Here is a 19,593-nt window from a genome sequence, read left to right as displayed (position 1 = left end):
ATAAAATGCATTCGATCTCAGGCAGTAGCCACTTACAATTCTCCGTGAGATCAGGGAGCAGATATAAGATGGAAGTTTCCCTAACATGGCTTTGTATGTTAGGGAAACTTCCATCTTATATCTGCTCCCTGATCTCACGGAGAATTGTAAGTGGCTTATTATTATTACAAGTTAATACTTGTAAATACAACTTTTGGCCCGTAATTTCAATTCCCCATTTCAGCGACCAGAGAGAGGGGGGATATATCCAGTCTCTGATTGTGTTACGTTATTATGAGAGTGCTGAGCTCTCATACTTTAAATTGTATATATTTATATAAATATATTTGTGTGTGTGTGTCCGCATCTGTAACCTGTTATTGTCTCATTATACCGCACTCTCAATGAATTCAAAGTAAATATGTGGGGGAACAATGTTCAGCTGATCTAACAGAGATTATAAAATACAGCGCTATGACAAAACACTCGACAGCTGATGCAGCTGTTGCCACGTAATAATGAACGGACGTCGCTTTAATATGACCGCTCAGAGGATAGGAGTTCTAATTTCTTTAAACGTCTGCTGCTTCCCCTCCTCGGTCCTCCGCTCGCATCTCCTGTGGGCGGGTCTAAGTCTCGAGGAGGGGAACCGAGGAGGAGAGCCGAGGAGGGGAGGGGAAATTTGAGTATTGAGAAGCCTCTTAGGCTTGTTTGAGACGCGTTGCGGCTCGCCTCGAAAGTAGACGAGAGTAGCCGATCGCAGCCGGGGGAGGTCTCAAAAAGCTCGCCTGAAGTCGGACAGCTCGGAGTCGGCTTCGTCTTCTTTTTCTTCTTCTCTTGGTTTTTTGGCGGATTGCAAACAACTTTAAGGTGCATACCGCCACCTCCGGAGTCGGCTTGACTCGGTTTGCATTTATAAAGAATGCACACATGTGTTTATTCGTTAATGTCAGATATGTACTAAGTAAATACATTTGTTCCTGCTCAAGATTAGATTCAACTTTATTGTTATTGCACATATTACAGGTACTGAGACAACGAAATGCAGTTTAGCTTCTAACCAGGTGCAACAAGCAGTGAAGTGAAAAGTAATGTACACAATCTACAGAATAAAATATAGAATGAATTGAATGATGAATAAACAGTGAGGGGTATGAATACACTAGATATACACAGCAGCCTGTGAGCAGTATGAACAGTGTGTATAAATATGCTAAGATATATAAAGTATGAAAACGGTAAGCAGTGCAAGTATAGTATAACATATATGGATATTAATTTCATTATGATAAACATTGTGGAACAATGATGAAAAATGTGAACGGAAGTGGCGACGTAAAACTGACACAAAACAACAACAAACTTTTGCAGAGCCAATTGGAGCGTTTCATCACCAGCACGTGGTAAAAACCACCAATGAGCTCTCAGCTCGAGATACCAGCGAGTCGTTTCCCATCAAGCATTTCGCTTCCGCAGCCCGTGGAGAGGAACTGCGCCGCCTCGCCGCGCCTCGCTCTCAAGGCTGCGGGCGTCTTTGTCCCGCGAGATTTCAACGTCTCATGTAGGCCAGCCTCCAGAGCAAGTCGGACAAAATGACTAACCATCATGCAACGCACGAGCAAGACGTTGATCGAAATTGCGCAGGTCTGCGCAGGTCTCGCTTGTCTCAAACAAGCCTACTATCCGGATGACTATTGCGTGTGGACGGAAGCTTTTTTGCGATTGCGTTTGTGTTAATCCTATGCGTTTAGCCGTTTTCGTCCTCGTGTGGCCGGGGCATCAGATGATTGGTCGTGCTTTTTACAGCGCCACGGCTTCCACAGATGAAATATTTGTATGCATTTGTTGTCAAAGCACTTCAGATATTCATTGCTATCGGGATGTTAAGAGCATTCCATGGAATATAACAACAAGTGTATCTCGAGCCGGTTTCTCAAACTTACCTACCCCACCTTTAATGTGTTCTCTTCCAGACATTTTGTTAAAAACTCTAAAATGTCAGTGGCTAATATCGATTTTAAAAGGATTTAGATTTAGATGGCAAGTGTTATTATGTTTGTTATTCTACAAGACATTCCCAGAATTCACTGCTCTGATGATTTGCAATCAAACAAGCCTTGATGTGTCTTGGTTTAAACTGGTATATTTGGCTGAAAGGTGAAGGGTTTTAGTTGTCTGGTAGTCATAACTGTTACAGCATTGTGTGACTGTTTCAATATGTAGTAAGAAAGGGGTTCACACTAAATATTTAAAATGTAATATAGTTGACAATGCTAACCTAGTCTAAAAAACTATATGTGAACTAAGATAACGGTTAAATAACGGTCAACAGTTTCCATGTAAAAACTACAAATCTGAAATATCTGTGCTTTCCCTGATCTCTGAAGCTAAGTGTTCTTTTGTTCATTTTAGTGATTCGACAAAATATTGTTCCCAAAGTTGTCTTTTTGCTCTAAAAGGTGTGAAATGAGAGATGGCTGATTTACATTACGCTGGTCCACTTATTGAGGACACTACTTGTTATATATAATATTATAAAGACTAAATATATTTGTATTTGGATATGTTTTATGGCTGAGGTATGTAGTCTTTTTATATTACTATATTATTACATTTGATTTATTATTCACTGCCTTATATTCCTAATAGAAGAAGTAGTAGAAATGTCTGTGACTGATGCTGGGGGTCCCGACATTACACCTTTGGGCCCCAGACCCTCAGGGGACTGAAAGCCAGAGGTTCACTAATGTGATTAGCTGCCATTGTTTTTGGCAGAATATTAATTGAAAAATGTCTTTTGGTTGGTTCTGCATTTTTTTTTACAAATGCTGAGGTTGTTCCTTAAAAAAGAGATCTAGTTTGAATAGAGAGTGCTTACTTCCACGATCTGACTGCAGTTATAACGAAAGGTCCAGCCTTAGAAAATAACTATTCTCTACAGTCTACAGTATGGCAAGTTGATTGTTTATGTCTAGATACAAATGATAGTTTGAAACATTTGAATAATAATACATTTCAAGATTTCAAGTTTTTTTTGGTGCTTTTCTGCCTCTACTCCGACTCTAAGGTTTCCCACTTCCCTACGGAGCATTTACGGCTGCTAAATCCTAAGAACTGTTACAGGATGTGTATTTTGTAAATTAAACATGACATGACATGTCACTTGTTAGACGCTTTTATCCAAAGCGACTTACATACTCAATACTGTGGGCAATCCCCACAGGAGCACTTTGGGGTGAAGTGTCTCAGGGACACAACGACATGCTGACTGCAGTGGGGTTTGAACCTGTGCTCCCTGATCCCAACACCAACGCACTACCCACTGCACCACACGCCTCCCTAAATATATTAATTTATTATATCATACTTTTTAATGCATGTAACATGTGTAACATAAGTAACATGTCTGTGGCTCTTTTTCTGCTACGTACATTTCCCCTCTGTGGGACTAATAAAGGAATTCTGATTCTGATTTAGGAATCTTGAAGGTTTCTTTCTTGTGGTTTAAGAACTTTAACCAGATGGTTTTATTAGTAATTGGTGGAGGCCAAACCTGAGCTAAACTGAGAGTTATCGGATTTAAATTCATTAGTGACATTACATTTAGTTGAAAATGTTGTCCCAAGCCACTGACGGTGGGGGTGGGGGGGGGGGACTGTAAACAGTACTGTTCATACTTTTTATATAAAAATAAAGGGAAATAACTCTTTCTGACTGAAATCAAGAGGGAGCATCATCATCATTACTTTAACAAAGCACACTTCAAATAGGCTTTTGCAAGATTTGCATAAAGTTTAATTGCTAATTTGCAAAGAAAAATAAATTCAGTTTTGGCAGAATCAAACAGAGCTCTCACTCCGGAGGACAGTCACCCTGTCAGCGTTGTCTTTGGTTGCTTTGCTGTGTCTGAGCTTCATATCAATCACCCTCAACCAGAACACAATGCGTGTGGCACACACTCACATTATATCAATGACAATAACAAGGCTCACATAAAGGCTGGCCTCATACACAACCCATAATGCGCATTAGTTATGTCAACGCCTGCCAGCATGATATATACACACACACACACACACATGCCTGAGGGAAGGGCTACTGAACAGACGATGTGGGGTCCGAGGTCTGAGGGCACCACATAACAGAGTCTTAAGGTGAGCCTCAGCATTATTAACATTCTTCTGATCATATGAATCACAAAGTCCACAGTAAGGTTGTGCAGGAATATGCAGGAGTTATTAGTGCCTGTGGGTGTGTTGCACATTTCACATTTGGACAGTGTTCAGTTGGGCTTGCCAACTGGAAAGCCTCACTCTCGTATTGCCGATGCCACCCACAGATCTTTAATGAATTCCTCTGATCCCAACTTCCATAAAGAAGACATTCGGAGGAGATTTCACAGATCAGCGTGCGTCATCGCAGCCTTTCAAGTTATTTCAACCGTGGAACATTTGAATTAGGATCTGCGGTAAATTTGAACATTTAGGGTGTGGGAGTTTAAACTGCTTCTTTATATTTGCCTAAAGCTTCCATCATGAGCAGGACGTGGACCTTATCCTGTTCTTCGATTACAACGGGGGGGAAACCCTTTAAAACTGTGCCAGGAGAGGCTCTAACTAAAGAAATTAAAGTTATCTCTCCAAAACAGGAATCAGAAATGAAACAAAACAATATTTTCCCCTGATGATCAAGGATGTTCAGATACACTGCTGTTGCAATAATTATCACACGTTCATCCAACAACAAAAGCAAGATGTCGATTCTCGTGCTGCTAATTTGTTTTGAGTTTGTGTCCGTGTTAAATGTTCCCCCTGCTTTTCTGGACATGAAGTCATTTGACACATTTGGTCACCGCCGTGTGTTGCTTCAGAGGGAATCCTGTCTTTTCATAAGATAGCAATGCTGATTATGTTGTCAACATGGATTTATGTCTTGTAAAAAAACTGCCCGGTCCGCCCTGCTCTCTGTACCCTCTATACTGTTTATTGTAATTTAGAAGGCAGCTGTCATATTGAGTTTTCCCATCATGCAGTATGCACCGCGTGGCTCAGTCAGACTGAATGCAGGGTGTGACTATCTCCCATCTTACACACACTATCTTGATTAATGGATTCAAATTAATATTTAAATTAATAGTCAAAACTGAAGGCGGTTTAAGAAACGTGTTTATACAGAATTCATTTCATTTCATTTCAAACCTTTATTTAACCAGATTGGTCCCATTGAGATCATAGATCTCTTTTTCAAGGGAGACCTGCAGGAATGAGCTTGTGGCAGGGGGGTGCGTTCCAATAGTAACACACTGCTGACCCCTCATGGTACTAACAAGAGCAGAAAGCCCTAAAAACAGAAGCAAAGACAGAATTAAAGTGTCTGTCTAACTGTGTCATATATAAGTTGTGAAATCTTGTTTTTAGGTATTTTTAAATGTATTATTAATGTTTTTCAAAGACCTTCAATAAAACCAAAACAAACATACCAATGAACATTTAAATATGCAGAAAACTACTTACATTTTTTATTAAAATGTATTCATAATTATTTAAACAAGCACGTGTAATTTAAAGTTGCAATAGACATCTTTTTTACTTAACTTGTGGGTATACATATAATGACACTATCAGCTTTTAGATTGGTTCCCGATGCCTCCTTATACTGACTATGCAATTCTGTCTTCTGCCATTTCCCTGATGAATAAAGGCTTGACTTTTGGCAACCATTGAGCCAACAAAACAGAAAAAGACTAGCACTTTTGTTTTGCCACAACATAGTGTAGCTCCATGGATGTATAAAGAAAACTCCTATGAAAGTTGATCAGTGGCGCATGAAGCCCAAAAAGTTTGACTGTCAGTTGTAAAATGACCAGGGTCTTCCACATCCAAACTAACTCTAGATTCCGCAACTTTTAGCCCTGCTGATAAAAGTTCTAGCAAGGGGTCGTCCTGGGAATTGGATTAATCCCTAAAATATATGCTTATTTACAGAGGTCTCTTTCACATGTGTATGGAAAGCAGTTTTGTTGGGCCAAATGGCATCACATGACATGCCACTATAAAAAAATTGTCTTCGGCGCTCCAAGGGGCTTTGGTAGTTACCGGTAGCCATCAGTTACCGAAGAGTGTTAATGTAAGGTACTCTCATCCCCTTTAGCAAAATGGCGGATAGTGGAACCACAGAAGTATCTTTGGAAAATAAAGTGCAGTGTATTCTGTGTTGATGCCAGCAATGAGGAGGAGTTGTCGGCTACTATTTTATATTTGTGAAATGAGGATTCCACTAGCTTTAGCAGGCCTAGCTTATGTGGTGTTACTCCATCATTATTTAAGATTTAGCCAGTCTTTTTTATTTGGTATGATAGATTTCACTCGTTGTTTAAACTCATACAATTGTTTTATTATCAGAAAATAGAAACAATTAGTAAATTAGCTTAAGCTAATGCTATCTCAGCAGCTAGCCTTGGTGGCAGGAGTTCAGCCATTTTGGTTTGGTTGAAACCTGTTTCCCAGTTCTGTTTATGTAAATGTTTCATGCTGTTCCTAAATCCCAAATAACACATTATTTTATAAAATACATTTGTATAGGATAAGATGTCAAAAAGACCAAATATGAACTGTGTTTAGGTTTTGTACAGCAGCACAAATGGATGGCATTTAGATCCAGATGCAACATGCTAGTTTTATGACAAGAAGAACATTTATAGCGGAATTGAAATGTGTCACGAGGCTCAGACATGGCAGCAGTGTCAGGGCAGTGATGGTGTAACACTTCTTCATGAGTCTCTCCAAAGAGAGCAATTTAAATCACTGACAGCATCCGTCCTGTACAGCTCTTAAAATATGATCAGATCAATGTTTTCATTATCAAGCATCATTCATTTTTTTATTATTAAAGGACCAAGTCAACTCAACAGAACCTGACAAGAACATGTGAAGTACCACAATCATACATTGACAGTGAAGTAGGAACTTGTGAAAAGCTTTAATTTGAACTGTGTCGTGTGCAGTGGTGGAATGTGGTAAAGTGTATTTATTTAAGTACTGTACTTAACTACAATTTTGCGATACTTGCGCTTTATGAGGATTCTCACTTAATGCTATACTTTATACTTCATAATCAATGACTTTTTACTCAAATACATTTATCTGAGAACTTTAGTTACTTTACAAATTCCGATTTTTAGCTAACACAATAAATCGAACAATGAATAAACATTTGCATATTATCAAAAGTTAACAAATCCAGCAGCAATTGTTTAAGTAATTAAAAATAACTCCATCTTTAACAGCTGTGATGAACACATCAATAATCATAATCCAGTAATTGAATATATGATTCTGGAATTAGCCAATAAATGAGTACTTTCACTTTTGGTACCTATATTGTTATGCCAATGTAGGATATTAAATGGAGGACTTTTACTTGTAACTGAGTATTTTTACAATTTAGTATCGCTACTTTGACTTAAGTATGAAGAAATGTGTACATCTTCCACCACTTGTTTTAGAAAATAGTTAAAAAGAAATGCAAAAACTGCTGGACATTTACATTTGTGGGTGATAGTTTGGCAGTAAACTCAGTTCAACCTTTGTGTTGATGAGCTTTGCAGCATGCTGCCTGTTGGGTCTTTGTTTGTGAGCTAGGACACAGTAAGTGTGACCTTGTGCAGCTTTGAGCTGTCTCAGCAGAGCGTCTGACCGGGCGGCTGACGCAGCGAGACGGCTGCCTGTTTGGGGACAGAGGGTGTATGTAGGTCAGCCATGGGCCGCACGCTGTGACAGCAGCGCGGTCACTGTGCTGGGCAGCAGGACAGGGATCGGAGTGGACAGAGAGAGCCGGCGTGAAGAGAGGGGCCCTCACACGTCAGCACCGATACTTCCTCATTTGGCCCCTTAAACACTTTGACATTATCAGGCCACACAGAGCTACGTCCACCCTCATTACTCTCACTTTTGGTACTACTGCAAAATGGGCAAAGAGCAGCTAGAGAAGAAGAAATACCGAGCAGACATCAGATCATGGTGAGTGTCTGAAAGGTTGGGATGGTCATTTGATGGGTGGGAGTCCTGTCCATGTCAACACATAACACTGGTGATGTTCAATTACCACAATGGTACAGGTCTGATCATACAGAGCTGTGTCAACACTGCCTGATTGTAATAATAAGAAACAGGCAACGCAATTAACTTGTTTAGATTTTAAAATGGCAAGAATTAATTGAAAAATGAGCAGAAATATTACTCTCCTGAAGTGCACATACAAACAGAATAAATAATGAAGTATCTATGTGTATTCATCACACAGCCAATTAGTTCTTATAACATATTTGATTGAAAAGAGAACATTTCCAACACAAGCTAGTATAGTCCATACATGATGACACACTGCCCTCTAGTGGCCCAAACGCTGTGGCTCAGATAATGTATCAACAATGCACCATAAAAGGTCACTAATATTATCATTTTATTTTTGGAAAACGTTTAAAGAAACAGCTTTAGTGAGAACAAAAAACTACTTTTGCAGGAAAATATACAAGGATACAGGTTTAGTTTTACAAATGTCATTGCTGTAGGTGTGTTTCTGAAATGTAACACGTCTGGTGAACATGTCATTTATGAGGAGATCATCGGTTGTAGGGATGCATCGACCCGGATGCAGATTTGATGTTTGTTTTGATGCTGCTTGGTATTTTTCCTGAGAAAGAAAAGAAAGGGAGAAAATAAATATTATGCAACAACTTCTAATTAGACTCATTTGGGGGCGACTGTGGCTGCGAGGGAGTGCGGTCGTCTTTCAACCAGAAGGTTGTGGGTTCGATCCCAGCCCATGCAGTCAACATATGGAAGTATCCTTGGGCGAGATACTTAACCCTGAGTTGATCCCGATGGCCAACGGTGTGTGAATGTTAGGTCCTAGAGTAAGGTGCTCTGTATGAATGGGTGTGAATGGATGAATGACATGTAGTATGTAAAGCGCTTTGAGGGGTCGTAAAGACTGGATAAAGCGCTATATAAGTACAGTCCATTTACCATTTGGAACATATCCACTTTTTTTGCAGTTAAGTAAAGAGTACCCTTGAAATATTCGGTTATTTTGAGATAAATGTGTACAGCATCACCACTTTATACAGACCGTTACATAAACATTAACCCTGACTAAATCAAATATTTGGGGGCCTAACATCATTATGAGTGTGCTGAACAGTGAGACAGGAGAATACTAACCCAGCTCTCCAGGCCTCCTACCTGGCTGCCCCTGCTGCTGAGGGGCCACAGGGCCTCCCATACCTGCCTGCTGGACAGAACCGCCCCCGATGGTGACCTGCTGTAAGGTGGGACCTCCACTCATCATGGGCCCTTGTCCTGGGTGTCCAGGGGCCACTGGGCCTGGGGGCCTACATTTAGAGAGCCCCTTCCCAAACGCCACCGCTCCAACCAGTGCGTTGGTGTCCGCGGGGTTAAAGGACGGCTTGCTCTGACGGATTGCTGGGAAAAGAACATATTGAGTGTCAATACGTTTAAGTGTATAAATACATTTGAGATGATGAGCCGGACACAGAGTGAAACACACCGGCAGTCTCTGAATCTCTGTCGTCACGGGGATTGTTGAGCTTCTCTAGGAGATTGGAACACAGTTTGTTCAACGTCTGGATCTGTTTCTGTTGAGAAGAATATCATCGGGGGGGGTTTACAAATGGAAAAAACTCTCGGCAGTAAGCAGTGTTTTGGCAAATGAATTCATACTTGTAAGAGCCAACTCAAGACCCACTTTTTTGTCTTTTCATTTCATTGTATTCATTCTTATTTTATTCTTCAGGGTTCTTACACATTTTCCAAAGTCAAATTCAAGCACTTTTCAAGCATTTTCAAGCTTTTCAAGCCTTTTACAGCTGTTGTAAATTACATATTTATATACACATACTTATACTCAAATGATTATTTCCCTACCTCACATTAAATCAGATGTTCTTTATGCTATAAACAACCAAATGTGTGTTTCGTGATAGCATTCTACACGAGGATGACAAATTAAAGAAAAGAAAACTAAGTTTAATATTTCAAAATGAGTGACCTGTACGTAGACTGGGCCTCCCATATAAAACAATCAGCCAAATAACTTTTCAATACATTATTGATTACTATTCTTTTAGGTACTTTTAGGTTGGCAGTGAACATAAGTCAGAGGTAAATGGTGTACTTTAACTCCACTACATGTATTAATACCTTTAGTTACTTCACAGATGTGGATGAATGATGTGAAATATAATCAAGTGTTGAATCAGACTTTATTTCCACCTGGAGTAAATCCACCAGCTCCCCTGCAGTATACAGAGTCATTCAAAGTCAATCAATCATTATAAAACATATCATATATATTATTCTGAAATGGACCAATCTGCACAACGAATACTTTTACTGTCGATACTTTCACTATATTTTGATGATAATACTTTTCTACTTTTAATTGAGTAACATTTTGAATGCAGGACTTTTACTGTAACAGAGTATTCCTACACTCTGTACTTCTACTTTTACTCATGTACAACATCTGAGTACTTATCATTTCACTACAAGATCTGAGTACTTATTCCACCTCTGGTAGCGTATTAGTCTGAATTGTAGCCACAAAATCAAGCAGAGCTGCATAAAAATAGCCTCACAAAGGTAACAAGTGGAAAATAATATTTACAAATGTGTACAATGATTTGTAGGTAATGCTGACTACACAAGACACCTGACTTATACATCTTCAAAGGAAGACTGTGTTCATTCTACAATTACATGGGATTAAAGCAAAATGTAGTTTTACTTGTATAATACTTCAATCTGATATAAAAGACAGTTTGTTTTCATCTGTTTTCAAATAAACAAAGTCTTGGCTTTCAGAATATTAAACTTGTTTCGGCAAATTCAGATGATAAATACAACTTTGAAGCTTCGGCATAATTACAAGCAGAGAACGGACTAATGTAACGTCACAGCAAGCATAACAGCCGCCGGTGTTTCTTGTGAGTGTTTCCACGCATGCACGCACGCACGCACGCACACACGCACGCACACATGCACGCACGCACGATGGCGACTGTAACGCTCCTCTGAAATGATTGTCCCCTGCAATTATTATTATCCCTCAATCGAGTTCGCTATTCAGCTAGCTAACGTTAGCTTAAACAAACGTAACATGCAACGTTAGCCTAATCTAAAATGCTCTTCTACGGCGTACCTTTCATGTGGCTCGTCAGCGCAGACTCTCGCATCATTATTTGTTGCAAACTTTGCAGGAGGCTACTCGTGGGCTTGACCCTCGTCTTAGCCATGGCTTGTATTTGTCTTCTGCTAGCCAACGCTCGTTGAAACTGCAACCTCCTGGCACACAGTCATCTATCACTCTCATCAGAATGCCCAGGTCACACGTAACACAAACACTTGCAGCTCGCGCGCATAGCGCGGGAAGGCCGCAGCAGAGCTGTTTTATGTAGAAGCGAAGCAATTAAGCGCACTCCGACTTCTTTATTTTTCTTTTAATCTAAAAAGTGAAGTAAAGCATTTACAATTTCAAGCACTTTATCCCAAATTCAAGCACCATTCCCAAAATTCAAGCACTTTTCAAACCTTGAAAACACCTCGTACAATTTCAAGCATTTTCAAGGATTTCCAGCACCCGTACGAACCCTGATTCTTATGTTATACTGTCCTGTGTTGGTATTACATATTATTTATGGGACTTGGCTTTGGAACTGGAGGCTGGCCGTTTCAAGTCCCCTAACCTAACAGACCAAATAAGGGAGTGTGGACTGGTACTTGGAAAGGTCCCAGTTCACATCCTGGGCGCTGACGCAGTGCCATTGAGCAAGGCACCGCACCCCCCCGCATTGCTCCCTGGGCGCTGTAAAATTGCCGCCCACTGCTCCTAGTACAGATTCAATGGAGAGGTCAAATGTGTGTGTGCGGTGTACATCTACATGTATGTGAAAAATACAAAAGTTTTCATTCCTCTGTTTCTAATAGGAAAATATATGTTAAATAGTTTGTTACCTGGGAAAGGCGGGTTGGTATTGTTATCATTTTTGTTTATGTCTTAGGTTTGTGAAGCACTTTGTGTTACCTTTGTGTATGAAAAGTGCTATTTAAATAAAGTTTGAAATGATTTAAAAGTTCAACATGTTAGTTGAGTTTCACCATTCTAGATTCTAACTTTTAAAAGTTATACAACATACATTAACATATTTGAAACTTCCTTTCATGGAACATTTCAAATAAATAATGTTCATAATGAAACATTGACTATTCCATAACTACATTGTCCCCAAAGAGTCACCATGTTACTGAACCATCTTGTTGTTATTGAGGTTCTTTCTCCAAAACCTATTTTGGACTTGCAGCAGTTGTAAATGCAGTTGACTTCAGGCACACTCATCAGCCAATCAGCTGAAAGCAGCCAGTTTCAACCAGTCAATTGGTGTTTTCTTATATTTAAGTCCAGTAAACTGCTTGGTATTTCTGAATATGAGTAGGGCAGCCTCCATGTGAGCACCATCTGACCTGTGCCACCTCCGGGCCAATCCGTGCTGCCTCCACACTCAGCTGTTTCTCCTGCTCCTCCACCTCTGGATCAGGCTTAGTCCGCAGGTAGTCTGGAACAATCTCATGGCTGAACACTGGGACACGCAGCTCAGTGAGTTTCTGTGGGGAGAACAAGCAGAGCCAGAAACAGACAGGTCAGAGAGATGTCTTCAAAATCACATCAGAGGAGCAGAATGCAGACAGCGGCTTTGAAACTCACCGCTAAATCCTCATCCCGGTCTGGAGACAGGAGCAGAGGGATTATGACTTGGTTGCGAAAGGACGGCGTCTTCTCGTTCTTGAGCAGTTTGTTGATGGTGTTCAGCTGACCAGAGAGCAGAGCGAAGTTGTCCAGAACCGACGGCCTGAATGACACAAACACACATTATCACCTCATGTCAGAGGGAAACGGATTTCCAAACAATTTGATGACAAAAAAAATCACATAAGAAATTAGGAGATGTTTCATTGCATTGCTTTTACGCAGTAGAACATGTCCATCCACTCACCAGGCAGTGCTTACATATTTATTTGACAAGGTTTAATTAGTTAGGACAATCTACAAAAAAATATAATTAGATGTTGTTTCTTTTGAGATAACTTAATTCAATCTTTACTAGAGAATTCGACCATAGAGAGAGATTGGTCACTCAGAAATGCCGAGGTGGAAGAAGTACTAGATTTGTTACTTAAGTAAAAGTAGAAATACTACATTTTAAAAAGTACTTTGTTACAAGTAAAAGTCCTGCATTCAAAATCTTATTTAAAGTGGACCTATCATGCTATATTGGAAACATATATTGTAGGGCCATACCTATATAAAACATGTCTGTGAAGTTCTTTGCTTAAAATACCAAACAGTTCACCCATTGTAGCCATGCCTCATACTGCTCATACCCCTCTTGTGCAGCCCTGTTAGAGAAACACGGATCTTGGGTCCTTAGCTTGAAAAAAAAAGAAAAAGAGGAGGCGGAGCTAATGCCTGATCAGAATTCTACCGGAGATAAAGTTAAATTCTGCTGTGATAAAACGCCATCCTGTTCTAAACCACATCAAGGATTATTTCTGAAACAGTATGGAGCTCAAATGCTTTTTCTCTTGTGGGTTTATCACAAGGTGAGTTCCTTTTTTGATTTCCTGCTTTTTAAACACATGTGCTCTGCAGTACAGGTTAGCTCTGAGTGTTAGCGAGGCTTGTTAACGTAAACAAAGACAAGATTACGTCCAAAACACGTCAGGCATTGTTTCTGATAGCAATTTTCTGTGGGTCCGCCGCCGATTTGACGTCATATCAGCAGCAAATCTGTATCTGCTCGTTGTAACCCCGTTTTTTAAAGATTTGGGTACGGAGGAAAAGAGAGAGGGTTTTATTTTCTGAAGCTGCGTGAGTTCCCCGACGCACCGGGGACACATGTTTATGTATAAAAGACATCACAAAGTGCATTTTGCATGACAGGTCCCCTTTAAGTAAAAGTACAAAAGTATTAGCATCAAAATCTACTTAAAGTACCAAAAGTACTCCTTGTGCTTTATGGCCCATTTCTAAATAATATATATATTGAGTTACTTTTATTATTATTCATGTATTTTAATCACAACTGGTCAATCCAGAGCTAGTTTGAATAACTTTGTATAAAGTAGCATAAACTGAAAAAAACTCAGGTTAGGTATAAGTAACTCTAAATTGTACTTAAGTACAGTATATATCCACCACCTCTGAGATGGATGTTGAAGCTGGAATGGTAATAAGGTATCTTGTTGCAGGTGTCTGAAAGACAAACATTCATATTAAACTCAGTGTGAGTCAAATCAAAATGCTCAAATGTCAAACATTCCATTATAGTGCATATTATATATAAGTCTTTGTGTAGTTACATACAGTGGAGGAAATAAGTATTTGATCCCTTGCCGATTTTGTAAGTCTACCCATTTACAAAGAAATTAATTTGCATTTAAATGTGGGAAATAAGTATTTGATCCCCTTGCAACAAACAAGAACTCTGGCTCCCTGAGACCGGTTACATAAGTCCTCTGCCTTTAAAAAAGTATCCTCTCCACCATGGGCAAGACTAAAGAGCTGTCTAAGGACCTCAGGGACCAGACTGTAGACCTGCACACGGCTGGGACTGGCTCCAAGACCACCAGAAAGCAGCTTGGTGAGAAGGAGTTGGTGTGATTATTCAGAAATGGAAGAAACACAAAATAAGCATCAGTCGCCCTCGGTCTGGGGCTCCACACAAGATCTGGCCCCGTGGGGTTTTGATGATCAGGAGAAAGGTGAGGGATCAGCCAGAACTACACGGAGGAACTTGTGAATGATCTCAAGGCAGCTGGGAGCACAGGCACCAAGAAAAGTGTTGGTAACACAATACATCATAATGGATCAAATCCTGCAGCTCTGCAAGGTCCTCTGCTCAAGAAGAACATGAGAGGCCCGTCTGAAGTTTGACAACGAACCTCTGAAGGATTCAGAGAAGGCTTGGGAGAAGAGGATTTGGCCAGATGCCATGTTTGGAGGAAGAGACATGCTGACTATAACCCCAGAACACCATCCCCACCGTCAGGCATGGAGGTGGAAACATTCTGCTTTGGGGTGTTTCTCCGCTAAGGGGACAGGACCACTTCCTGCATCGAGGAGAGGGTGGACGGGGCCATGTACCGCAAGATCTTGGCCAATAGCCTCCTTCCCTCAGCCAGGACTCTGAACATGGGTCATGGAAGGGTCTTCCAGCAGGACAATGACCCTGAACATACGGCCAAGGCAACACAGGAGTGGCTAAAGAAGAAGCACATTGAGGTGATGGAGGGGCCGAGCCAGTCTCCGGACCTTAATCCCATAGAACATCTGTGGAGGAAGCTGAAGCTTGAAGCTTCCAGATGCCAAGCATCAGCCTCAAAACCTGAATGGTTTGGAGAGGATCTTCAAAGAGGAGTGGACCAACATCCTTCCTGAGATGTGCACAGACCTGGAGACCAGCTACAAGAAGAGTCTGACGTCTGAAGCGATGTTTTGCAAGGGGATCAAATACTTATTTCCCCCAGTTAAATGCAAATCAATTGTTATCTTTTATATAATGTCAATTTCTGGATTTTCTTTTTGATATTCTTACTCTCAATGTTAAAACAAACCTACCATTAAAAATATAGACTGTTCATTTCTTTGTGAGTGGGCAAACTTACACAATCTGCAAGGGATCGGTTATGATAATATAAATTATGTTGTATTGACAAGTTAAACGGCACAAACTAATATATTTTGTTCATTAAAAAATGTCCTTACCATGTTAATCGCTCGTACTCATTTTCCAGTTTATAAATGAAACTATGGAGAGCGTTTTTCACGTGAGCAACCCGAGAGATGAGAGACTCCACCGCCGCCTCCAGCTGCTTCTCCTCCCGCTGCTGAGAGGAGAAAGGAGCAAAGCTGCCTGATAAATACTCACACTTAACACACAAAATAATAAGGACAGGCTTTGTTCACCAAATAAATGTCCGTTTAACTCTATAATAAGTAGGAATTCATTGTAATGTTTAACTAACAAAAGCTGGTTTAAAAGCAAACTAGTTTTTGTCTCATTTAGCAAGCTAGTACTGCTAGCTGTAGTCTACACATACGTAAATCAGGAGCAAAGTTTACAAGTATGCGAGTACAACTTCAATTAGAACGCATGTGAAAATATAAAAAAGTCGCATACTGTAAATGGATATAAAGGCATTTCAATAATATTACCTGCATTGTTGAACTCCAAGCTAAACGCCAAAATGTTAGTGTACCGTCCAAGTAGAAACAGAAACACTTCCGGTTCAAGAAGTCAAAATAAAAGCATGGAATTTGTTGATACACTTTTTTTACTTCACAGAAATGTTCGAATAGCATACTAAACATGCAGGGTGGAATAACTTAGTAGGCCTACTGTTATTACATACATATTAGAGGTACTTGTACTTCCTTGATTAATGTAATGGCATGCAAACGTATAGGCCTACTTGTAGTCCATATTTAGAGGGAAATATTCTAATAATGTTTTATTACATTACATTTTATGGCTGTTGACATTTTTGGGGGGGATTTATAGAACAATACAGAGATACAATTCCCCCAGTAAAAACGTGACTAATATGTCACCAACATGAAATTAAAATGGTAACCTTGCTCTATCCAATGTTCAAAATGATATCATAAATGTATGTGCAAATTACTGCATATTTAAAAATGTAATGCCTCAGTTGCTTTTTTTTTTTAATAACACTTCAGAAAATGTGTAATACAAACAGTGGCGTTGTCTATGTACAAAAGTGGTGAGGCACAAAAAACGTAGATTTTTATTATAAGCTTCTACAGTGACGTGCAGCGAGGTTCATGGCTGGTGAGGCACTGGCACTGACTCTTCAGGTTTCCAAAGATTATATTTTGACCTAAATCAAAATATAATATTATTTTCAAAAGCTTTTTTAGTCTGATGCTTCGATTAATTTTAAACGGACAGTTCAACAAAAGGATACCCAAAAAAAGTAATTTTATCATTTAAATATTGAATTGTTCTCTCTTAGTAAGATCCCATTTTCAATAAAATGGTGGTTTTACCTTGACTTGAAGATGAAGTCCATTTGCCTATCCTTCTGGACAAAAATCTCTATTACTTTTTTGTAAAAGTCCTCCTTATCTTCTTGTAGTTTCAAAAGTCGAACCATAAATCGAATCGATAGATTTAGGATCGATAGATTTTTTATTAGAAAATTATAAAAGTAGGGTATGAGGGTAGGCATGTATGGGATTAGTTTTGTTTCATAAAGCAACACTTTCTCAGAATCAAGCAAAACTAAGAGTTTAAGAGAAACAAAACTGAGTCAAGTAAAATAAATGTAATTTCAAAAATAAAACTAAGTTGCAAACAAATCATTTGTGTAATCATGTAAACTATAAGTCTTTTTTCTTTGCTTTAACATTTATTTTTGTTTGCAGATCTCAATGATGAGACTTTTGCTCTCGCTGCAGCTCTCTCGTTTACGCTCCCTAATTTTTTGTTTTCGATTCTGATACAAACGTCCCAGGTGGGTGGGACTTTCAGGGGTGCGTCCCCATTGGCTACTCAGTCTTTGAGTGACAGCCCAGTCCTCCAGCGATCATACAGTGCAACTCATGCAGCAAACTCCGGAGTCCTGGGGAGTTTTCTTGAAAATATCGGACTTATCTTATGGATTGCTGTGCATTAGACTTGTGTTGTGTAGTTTATACTTTGTTCCAACTTTAAATATGTTGGAACAGCTCCCATAGATAGAGCTAAGACGCAAGGAAGGGACGCGAGTGAGGGAAAGGAGGAGGTGAAATACTCAATTGAGATTAACCTAGGGGCTTGATCAGGGCTTGACCAGTCTATGGGCTTGACCCACGTCGCTCAAAACGGCTCAATAGGCACACTGTAGACACTAATTAGAAGAACAGACTAAAACAGCAATGTACAGACGAATCAGATGATTAAACATGATCGTAAAATATATTTTAAGATGTATTTTTTTGTATTATTTTAATTTTTAACTTTCTGCTGACACTAGGTGGATCTGTACCCCACCTGCCCCTAATGACCTGCCACTGAAATTGTGTGTGTGTGTGTGTGTGTGTGTGTGTGTGTGTGTGTGTGACACTGGCATTTGTTTTCAGAAGATATTATGATAGTGACGTTCTTTCCGGTGCACGTCCGACAGCAGTTAGCACTACATCGAGATTAAGATTAAACTCATTTATTTTGAGAACACACGCATATAGGCTACCTATGAAGTTAGCAGATGTGTGTAAATTACTGTTCATGGTCATTTGAAAACAAATGCCGGTGTCGGACAGACACAAACACAGAGCTGAGCAGAGCACACACACACACATCATGCGCCTTGGTGACTGGACATCTACTTCATAAAACTAATAAAAGGGGGAGTAATCGGGCAGTTTGATGTGTGTAGAGGTGTGTGTGGTTAACACGTAGCAGCATGCAGTCACTCGCTGTTCTGATGAAGGTAAACACAGCGAAGGCGGTGCGTAAAAAGGCACAGCTCTCGGCGCGCTGGTGCTGCACTTCTCAGAAGCGGAGTTACACGTCCCGCTGCCTCCTGATGCTGCAGCCATTTCATGAAGTGAAGGGGTTTTTCCTTCTATAAAACAGCTGCAGGCAGCAGATAGGCCTACTGTGAGTCCCGGACATGAATTCATAGATCAAGGCAGACTGGTTTACTCTCCTGTTTTGCCAATCCGGTGCTTAAACAAAGGCAAGGCAAGTTTATTTATATAACACTTTTCAACACAAGGCAATTCAAAGTGCTTTACAAAAAAATGAAAGACATTAAGAAAATGGCATTTAAAATCAGTCATTAAAAAGAAAAGCTAATAAAATAAACATATAGCTCTACACCCCTGGCCGACAGGTCCTTAAAATGAAGTCCGAGTTTGAAATATATCTCAAATAATGTATGCACTGCCATTTCCCCACATAAACATAACAGTCTGCAATTAAACGGTTGTCTCCTGTGCGCTCCTCTTCCTACTTGGCGCACCGGTAACTTTCTCGTGCACACAAGAGAGACCAGCTGAGCCGCCGAATCCCTCGGGACATCATAAAAGCCATTCAAAAAGTCAATGGTTATCTGGTGAAAGATTAACTAGGCTACTGGAGGAAATAATATGACTGGTATAGGTGCGAACATTAAACACTTTTTAAAAAAAAATATTATGATAAAATATTTTTATATATTTATAATTCTGCAAATATTACGATAAACTCACAGCTATTTTGCGGCCCGGCAGTAACACCTCCGGGGCCCTGATCTAACCGACAGGTCCGCACGCACTCTCCAGACAAAACTCTAATAAGCATTCATTCACAAACTAAATCAGGAGACCTTTAACGTCTTTGGGCATTGGCCTGTCATCAGATTGTATTTGTTGTTGCTGCTGTAGCGGAAGTTTAGTACAATTATTTTTTGATTAAATACTCCAAATCTCCACCCTCCATAATTGCACTTGCTTCAGTTGCTTGCTACTTTCTATAACGGCGGTGAGAGTGGA

General features: G+C 39.9%; 1 protein-coding gene across 3 annotated transcripts; it reads right to left on the bottom strand.

Annotated features, from left to right (window-relative positions):
* Positions 1–6,844: 6,844 nt before the first annotated feature.
* On the bottom strand, positions 6,845–16,334 carry med8 (mediator complex subunit 8). 3 transcript variants are annotated; one of them, XM_034235740.1, is made up of 7 exons: positions 16,270–16,334; positions 15,820–15,941; positions 12,760–12,904; positions 12,519–12,659; positions 9,547–9,634; positions 9,201–9,461; positions 6,845–8,670 (listed from the first exon to the last, which is right to left on the bottom strand). In XM_034235740.1, exons 1-7 carry the CDS (start codon positions 16,273–16,275, stop codon positions 8,600–8,602), a joined length of 834 nt encoding a protein of 277 aa, XP_034091631.1. In that variant the 5' UTR covers positions 16,276–16,334; the 3' UTR covers positions 6,845–8,599. The 3 variants fall into 3 exon arrangements, with proteins under 3 accessions (XP_034091631.1, XP_034091632.1, XP_034091633.1); XM_034235741.1 differs by having other exon boundaries at positions 9,222–9,461; XM_034235742.1 differs by lacking the exon at positions 6,845–8,670 and adding an exon at positions 8,890–9,117 and having other exon boundaries at positions 9,153–9,461.
* Positions 16,335–19,593: the final 3,259 nt, after the last annotated feature.

Source organism: Gymnodraco acuticeps, unplaced genomic scaffold (genome assembly GCF_902827175.1).
Source record: "Gymnodraco acuticeps unplaced genomic scaffold, fGymAcu1.1, whole genome shotgun sequence".
NCBI classification, from domain to species: domain Eukaryota; kingdom Metazoa; phylum Chordata; class Actinopteri; order Perciformes; family Bathydraconidae; genus Gymnodraco; species Gymnodraco acuticeps.
Note: the sequence above shows the minus strand (reverse complement) of the source record. Positions and strands in the feature narration are given on the sequence as shown.

What these genes read in the sequence shown, in the direction of transcription:
- med8 (XM_034235740.1), bottom strand. An exon ending in GAGTACGAGCGATTAACATG is followed by an intron (nt 12,905 to 15,819) that starts GTAAGGACATTT and finishes TGTGTCATTCAG; the next exon opens with GCCGTCGGTTCTGGACAACT. An exon ending in ACCGGGATGAGGATTTAGCG is followed by an intron (nt 12,660 to 12,759) that starts GTGAGTTTCAAA and finishes TTCTCCCCACAG; the next exon opens with AAACTCACTGAGCTGCGTGT.